Here is an 8,742-nt window from a genome sequence, read left to right on the forward strand (position 1 = left end):
CAATTTAATTGGCTCACATAGCCTAGGTTTTCTCCTGAAGCATGAATGAGAGAAATGTTGCTTGGTAAAAATGCAAACGGTGAATTAGGCATCACACAGCCCAAAAAGAAACCCCAGAAATCATTTTCTCATATTGGCTTGCCTCAAGACATCATGGAGATTTTCACCTGAGCCAGTTCACATACTGAGTTGTGACTTGTCAAGGGTTGAGAAATCAAGAAGTGTAGAAGCATGTGTGAACTGACCCCCTCTTTGTCTTTTTCCCCATCTTTTTTTTTTTCTTTGCTTAAGCACAAGCATTTGGTGGCAGGGAAACTCCCATTAGGTCAGGGTTAGGGATGGATGAATCTGTCAATTTCAGTTCTCCGGTTTCTCATTTTCCCAATTTTAAATTCAGTACTCCACATTTCTGCAGGAATTTTCAACTTTTTATAAAAAAAATCCTCACAAAATTAATCAGCATTTTAGTGTGAATTTCTCCTAATAAATACATTTTTGTATGCAGTTTTGACTAATTGTTTACAAACAATTTCCCCTAATACAATGCTTTTTTGTTTGTTATTTTCACAAATATTTTATTTTTTAAGCACACCTTCCCTGGATATATGCATTTTTGTAAACATTGGTTGGTTGGAGAACTGCATTGCAAAATGTGGTTAGTTGTGAATTTTGAAGGGTGGCTGTGTTTCAGTTCCAATATTGTTTCAAAAAGTACAAATGTGATACATTCTCTCTTAAATGAGAACTGAATTGAATTTTTCCCCCACCCCTAGTCAGAGTATAACCTAGTTGTGGCTCAAGAAATCTAGTGAAGTCAGAAGAGGACAAGGGCTCTAAGCTTTCGCTCAGGGGAAAAAGAATAACCAGCCATCACAAAGGCACACTAATAGTTTGGCACAAGCTAGCTTTAGGCTGACTCATCCTATTAATGAATCACACTGGAAAGAAGCGGAAGACAAATCATCTTTCATGTGAAAGCTTTCTCTTGGCATCATGGGAGGGTAACTTTTAGAGATCTGCTATCCCATGCTCTGATGCAAGAGCTTTACTAATTGTGTGCCCCCCCTTAAGAAAATGGGACCAACAAGCATTTATTTTCAAATGTTTTATTCTCCTTTAACCATGTCATTGTTTATTAAACTTGTTAAAAGAATCTACTACTTGAAGTTGCACTCAGTAGAACATAATGTACATAACTACACGTGACATTTCAAATCATTTATTGTTTGGGGGGGGGAAATCACCTTCCGTACATTGTCTGAATTAAGAAATGAACAAAGGATGCTCAGTGCCATTGCACTGGATCTTTCACAGGACTTCAGTTAAAAGTCTGTACTAAGTGTACGAAAGGTGACTCATCTATTAATTCCTTCATGTTTCCATAAGAAGTTAAGTTTCTCGTGTTCAAAAAGCCATGTCAGCTCAAAGACTGGAGATGCACAGAACACTCAGGAGGCAATTTTTATGTGTTTCTTTATTTTGCTGACTCTACATTTTCCCATTGGCTCTCAACCTGTCTTCGCTGCAGCCAGACACAGTATCATAAATGAGAAATCAGCTCCCAGGGAAACTGTGAATAAATACTAATCATCAGTCATAAAAGGAGAAGAGGGCCATTTTGGCACCAGCCTGATTTATCCCAAATTCTACCAGTCCTCCCTCTTGCCAAATGTTTGGCTCCATAAAAACTGGCTGCCTGATGAGCTATTGCTCAAACGAACGCAAGCCTTCTGCCTGTGCGTCCTTTTACTCCCAGAGACACCACTTCTTTTGAGTGGATGCACAGAAGCCTAGCAATGCCCATCTTTCCAAACACCCCATGCCACACTGTAGCACAAGCATGGGGATTCTCTGGTGGCTCACACTATGGGTCATTTTGATCTGCCAACCTTAATGCCACACTGTGGCAAAGTCGTCACAGGAGGAAATGCTGTACCATCCTGAAGTCATCTAGTCTTTCCAGCTAGCATGAAGGGCAGCCACATGCATTCTAGCATGAGCCTGAAAATGCCACAAAAGCTGGATTTGGAAAATGGCTAGTTCCAAAGCTTTTGGGGAAGAAAGAAAAAGCACTCAATTAGTCTGGACTTTGACAGGCTGTCGAACTGGGAATGGAGGCTGCAGGAGGAAACCAGAAAAATGTTACAAAAGACAAAGAGCAGTCAAGGCTGTGAGCTCAAATAGGAGTCCAGCTCTGTGATGCTCTGAGAGAGAGAGAGAGAGAGAGAGAGAGAGAGAGAGAGAGAGAGAGAGAGAGATGCTCACCATTTGTAGCCTCTGCCTTGCTTAAACTTGAGGGTGAGTGCTGTTTCCAAGCAGAGGAGGAGATTCAGCAATGCCAGCAGCCAATATCTGGGCTCCTTCTTCACTTTGGTCACTCTCCAGACCCCAAGCAAGGAGTGCAAGACAAAAAGCAGCCGAGTAACCAGGGCATTGAGCAGCACCAGAAGTTCCATCATGAGCTGACCTTCCCCCCTTCCCCACCTCCTCCCCTTCTCCAGCCCGAGCAGGGACCCAGTACCTCTTAGCAGCAAAAGGGGAGGGTCGCCGGAAGCTCTCTGTGATGGGCAGACCTTTCCTCTTGTTCCATCTCCACAAAGGGGCCCATTATAACAAAAAAGAAGCTGCCTCGTTCCTCCCCCAGACTTCCTGAAACCTCTCTGAGAGAAGGGGGGGGGAATTAAAACCAGACGGCAAAAGAAGCGGTGTCCGGACTGGCTAACTTTTCGGGAACTGTGACTGGCTAACTTCACAGGAACACAGTCATGATATTATTTTCTTGTTTAAGTGTTATCTTTTCTGCAGCCTCTATATCGGTGCCACATTTTACCATTTGCTTCTGAGTTCAACAGAAAGAATTGTGCTTATTAAGAAAAATTACCTACTGGATCTCTTCTCACTTTAAGCTCAAATAGCCAGGGGGTTCTTATTTTAAAAGATTGGTCCTTATTTAAAAAAATAATAATCACAGCCCCACAGTGCTTAATGGATGGCCCTACTACTTGCCAGTGACAACCCTACTTGTAGATGCAGGGCTTCTTGTATTTATTTATAAGAAATGTATCTGTTTGCATCTTACTCTTGCATCTGAGTATCTCAGAGTGGAATTTTATCCTCATAGCAAGCCTGTGAGATCGCCTTTAGAATGAGAGACAATGTTGCCCCTTCTGAATGGAAAGAGACAAGGGCAGAGTTTGTGAACTGGTCTAGTCAATTTCACCACTCTATCCATCTGGAGGGGATGAGGGGAAGGTGTCTGCAGTTCAAATGAGGGCATAGGGGAAGTGCCATGGCTTAGGGACAGAGCATCTGCCTTGCAGGCAGCAAGTCCTAAGTTCAATCCCTGGCATCTCTATGTCAGCTTTATGGCTAACCATTTCCAGAAGGATAGCCATGTTAACCTGTTGTATCAAAAAGAGGAAAGAGTCTCGCAGCACCTTAACGATGAACAAATTATGATGGCACAATATTTTGTGGACTAGAGTTCATAAGATGCATGGAATATTATCATATCTTAGCAGGCCTATATTCACATGAGTGTACAACAGAGTCTTATGGCACCTTAGGATAACCCATGTCTTGATATAAGTGCCGTGGGTGCCAGCACTAAATGGCTGCCATGGGCAGCAAAAAGGTCATAAAAGGTCATACTGTCATAAAAAAAAAGCCTTGGGTGTAAAACAGCCTTATGGCACCTTACTTAGGATAACATTCCACACATCTAACATGTCCATAACAACTTCTGCCATTACAAATTGGTTAGCCTTTGAAGTGTCACTGAATGTTTAAGATAGGTTTCACAGCCAAGGCTACCATTCTAGCCAGTACACTACTTTGGGCTGGTTCACACATGCCTGCTCATTGTTTTATAATCACAGCATCAGATTGTGGAACTTATATGCATCCATGAGTGATCCCATGAATCATCAGATCCGCAGAGTGGTGAAATTGACTAGAGCAGTTCACAAAATTTGCCCTTGTCTTCTCCCACTCAACAATTATGATCAAAACAGTATGTCAGGGCCAGGCCTAACATTAAGCAAAATGAGGCACCCACCTCAGGTGGAGACGTTGGTGGGTGGGGAATAGTTGGAAGGTTTCAGAGGACAGAGCTATGTACAACATGACCTTCCCTGAACCCCCTAAGAGAGCCTGCTGCCTTTAGTTGCAGTGGAAGATGCTGTTCTCTCACCAGGGTTCAAGTAAGGGTGTGTGCATGCATGCATGCTCTGGGGGTGCCATCTTGTTCTTTGTCTCAGGTAGCAAAATACTTTGGGCTTGCCCTGAGAGGGATTCATGCAGAAAAACAAGAGGTGGGCTCCTCTGAGGACAGATAATTCTTTCTCTTTCAGACTCCAATGAAAACTTGTGTTCCTCCAGTTTTAATTTAGGAAAAAAGTGTGCCATGGCTATCAAAAAATTGGGAAACACTGCCTTAAGTGCCCATTGGGGCAATGGAGTAGGATATCAACACTGGAAGTTTTTCCGAAGATTAGAATTTAATATCAAATAACTTGTTTGAAGTCCTACTGTTTCTCTGCCATTTGCCGCCGAGTTAATAACATACGTTCCTGGAGGATTACAGTCAATGATTAAGAAAATTAGGTTTTGTTTGAATTTAATTTAGTTATATAAAGCTGCTACAATAATTTACAGCTTTGATATTTAATATTTAATAACCTGGTTCTTCAAAGAATCCTCACAGTAATTGTGTCATTACATATTGAAATATTATCCCCATAAGTCATTTATACTTGCTACTTTGAGAGGCATGTTCATCAACTTGATTGGCTCGACATGAACTATCTGTTGAAGGAATCTCAGCATTATAGGTTGGGGGGCTGTTCCCATTCCCGATCCTCAATATGTCATAGCTCACTTGAGAGGAATTTTGCAGTAAACACTTATTTCAATAAAATGCGGCTGCTGTTTTCTTTTCCTTTAATCTCCTTTAATTGTGGCCTCATTTTCCGTGACCGCTAGAACACACAGTTCATTTGTCTCCACTAGCTTTTCCTCCCCCTCATGCTCAACTTTCTTTCCCACAGAATGCAAACAGAATAAATCTAGCGACTGTGCATATATTTGCTTGGCTTTTCTTTGGGCATGTCAGCAGTCCCCAGATGAGTACTTCAGGACTACAAAGGCCTACCGCCGGGCTTGCTGATAGGTAGTCCTTTTCCCAGCAGCAGCAATAATGCAAATTACACCACCTGTGAGTACAGCACCAACATGGAGACACCACTTCTTATAAATGGCACCTCCACATGAGCACCGCCCTGCTGAGGTCCCTGTGCAATCCTCAGAAGTGTGTGTATCTGCTGAAAAAGGGTGATCCAGCCTATTACCTGCATATGTTTTGTTTCATTTCATGATATGTGGGCTATCCTTTTTTGGGGGGTGGAGGGCATGACGGCCAGTTTTGTCATTGCTCTAACTTGCTATCATGGTGCACAGCGTTGATGGATACACACCAGAGCAGTCACAAGGCCAGCAACCAGAGCCTGGAAAAGTTACTTCTTTGAACTACAACTCCCATCAGCCCCAGCCAGCATGGCCACTGGATTGGGCTGGTGGGAGTTGTAGTTCAAAAAAGTAAATTTTCCAAGCTGTGCCACCAACTATGCTAAGCGAGCCGACCCATGGTGGTGGCTTCAGATCACTATAGCTAAACCAGGAAGAACTGTGTGTCTCATGGTATAACATTCAAGCACAGAAAGCAGTTCTAGGTAGGACTTTCTGTATGAATCATGTACGATGATCCCATATGAGGATTGCCAACCAATCAGGAACAAAAGAAAAACTGGTCATTTTTGTTTGGCTTGAGGATCAACAAGTGGGACCTGCAACAAAAGGTGGCATGTAACCTCACCTCCTAGCAGGAGTGCTTCTGTTCAAGGTTCCTGCCTGTCAGATGTGTTGTCCTCCAGAAAAAAAACTATACACTTTAAGAAGCTCAAGGAGGTCGTCCCCACCCTTGTGTTTCTTCCCCCAACAAAGATTCAACATTCCATAGCTACAGAGCATGCTTAATCCACACTGGCCTGGTGTATGAGTGTGTATGTATCCTCTCAAGTTTTTTTAAAAAGTTTTTTATTATTTCTATAAAGTTAAGTGTTTCCCCAGGCATGCTTATGTCTACCTCTTGTTTCTCAGTGTTCCCAATTTTGGCCTCATTTCTGTTGTCATTCACCACCTGAGTTTGCTTCTAGAGCGAGTGGTTGCCAGAAAAACAAGGGCTTTCTTCTTCTTCTTCTTCTTCTTCTTCTTCTTCTTCTTCTTCTTCTTCTTCTTGCTCTCTCTCTAGCTGTACCTCTTAGGTAAGTAGAGTATTTGATTCCTTTGCACCATAGAATAGTAGAGCTGGAAGGGTTCTATAAGGCTATTAAGTCCAACCCCCTGCTCAATACAGGAATCTATGCATACACTACAGATGGCTGTCCAGGTGCTGCAATGGATTTGTCCAATTGACTCAGGCTGCTAAACAAAGTAGGTGAATGATTATAAAATGCATGTGATGCCCTCCACATTCAGAAGGCATCATGAGCAGGGATAATTGTGGAATCTGTTCGTTAGAAATTGACCTGAAGTGAACTAATGAATTGACCTGAGATGAATTGACCTGAAGTAAACTAATACCCAACACCCAGATTAAAATATGGATTTCACACTTTTCCAAATTTCACAATGCAGTTTGCTCAAAAAATGTAAAAGAAATGCCTATACAAATGTGTATTTGGGATGAAATCAATTTCTAAATGCATGCTTTTGAGAACATTTGCTTAGAAATCCATGCTATGTAAGAAAATACATTTGGAAACGCATATTTGAATACATATTTAAACACATGCATTTTAATTAATGCAGATGAATGCAGAAATGGGATGGACTTACAAATGAATGCACATAAAACTGAGATGGAGCAGAAATAGTTTTTTCTGTCCATCCCTAGTAAAGAACCCTATTTCCTGCACCACCTGGACAGCTGTTCAGAGAGGTGCACTACAGGGTGTCAACACCACAGCACACAATCATGGGAATCAAGCGATGGTAGAAAGACACTCCCATATCACTGCCTAGTCCTACTATAAAGCCTCGAGATCTGCTGTTCTCTGGGGAGCTTGTCACTGAAGGCAGCCATAAAACCATGCCAGATTATTTGTGTGCTTGCTTGACAGATGTCTGCCTGCCTGTATCAACCAGCCTGAGACTTGAGCACTGGACAGAAAAAAAACCCTGATTTAGCACTAGATACAGAAGTCCCTGCCCATACAACTGATATATATCTATTTGAAAAGCAACTGTTAAATGGCTTTTTACAAAGATTTGCCCGTATGTCATTCTAATGCTTTTTAAAAAATTAGGAGCTTAGATTTAGCTTCTTCTTTTTTTCTTGCTCAAATAGACTGGAGAGCTTTGCGGCTCATAGCAACTGCCAGAGTGTTTTTAAAAGGTCAATAGTGCTCTTTGTGTGTGTGTGCACAGCATATATATTCTAATAACAAGCTGGCAGAGCTGAGATGCTTTCTCTTAAAGCGCAGCTCACATCAGAATATGATTGACTTCATAAAACTACAATACATATTGTTGCAAATACAACTGGATGAGGAGTCTTTAAACAAGTATCTCATGAGATCTGGAGAGACAGAGAGCAGGGCCCAAATCTTTCAGGATTCATAGGTCATGCCTGGCCTAACCCCATCCCCAGCACTCACTGCCACATGGACCTCCAAGTGGCACCTGCAGCCACTAGATTTCCCCTAGCAATCTTACATGAAAGTGGTAGTGCCCCATTATAGTACCATTACTGGGTAAGCCCACTCATGAGCATGAGAAAGAAGGGGGCAGGTTGTCACCCTGAGTCTGGAGTGGTAGTGTCAGGTTCCAGTCAGAGGAGTCTTCATCAGAGGAAGACCAGGAGGTTCTGGTCTTGATCCTAGCCCTGGCTCAGGCTCCATCTAAAGGTGAGGGACCAGAATCCAGTGATGAGGCCCAAGATGGGCCATTTGCACCTTGGGCAAATACATCTTCTGACATCGAGGCCAAACAGCCCCCAAGCCCAAGAGAGAGGTGTTGCCTCCGATGCCAGATGGAGACCCGGCCCATCTGGAAGAGTGCCCAACTACAGGCTGGACTCCTCAGAAAAATCTGGCTGCAGGTGATTAATGGGAGTCAGCTGAGGTTTGGGGTGTAGTTCAGCAGCTCCAGCATAAAAAACCCATTGCTGGGCTGGATGGGCTGTTGGAACAATATCTATACACCAGTTTGGTATATGGCCTGTCTAAAGAGTATGTGTATCTTTACATTTCTCACACTTTTAATCTGGGGTAGGATACTCATTCATTGAGCCTGTCCAGAATATATAAGGAGTAAGGATTTAGGTAAAGTTGCCTTTGTTTAGGTAATGATGTTGCTGCTGCACCTGCCGTTGTTCTAAGTGCTGTAGCTATCTTATCTGACTGTAATACCAACTAGGTACTTAAATTTCTAGTTAGACATCTCCTTGCTGTGTTGACCCAGCTGAAACTGATCTTCACTCTCTGCCTACTGCCTCTGGCACCCAAGTTGATCACTGCAGCTCTAGTCTTCTACCTGTGGGCTACTGTCCCATCTATTATGTGACAAAAGTGAAGAGTCAAGGACAAGCAAATGCAATTGTGCAATGAGCTTTGGTGGGCTCATGAGTGATGTTAAGAGAAATGTGTGATTCTGCAGGTTGCTCACACAGTTGCCTACAGCAAA

At 42.7% G+C, this 8,742-nt stretch overlaps 1 protein-coding gene across 1 annotated transcript in view; it reads right to left on the reverse strand.

The window, feature by feature from the left end:
• TMEM26 (transmembrane protein 26) overlaps positions 1-2,491 on the reverse strand; it is a 48,973-nt gene extending 46,482 nt beyond the window's left edge. The window contains exon 1 of the mRNA XM_061634327.1: positions 2,266-2,491. Within this exon, the coding sequence (XP_061490311.1) occupies positions 2,266-2,459 (194 nt within the window). The 5' untranslated portion in view covers positions 2,460-2,491. The remainder of the gene's footprint in view (positions 1-2,265) is intronic.
• Positions 2,492-8,742: the final 6,251 nt, after the last annotated feature.

The sequence above is a fragment of the Rhineura floridana genome, chromosome 7 (assembly GCF_030035675.1).
Source record: "Rhineura floridana isolate rRhiFlo1 chromosome 7, rRhiFlo1.hap2, whole genome shotgun sequence".
Classification (NCBI taxonomy): Eukaryota; Metazoa; Chordata; class Lepidosauria; order Squamata; family Rhineuridae; genus Rhineura; species Rhineura floridana.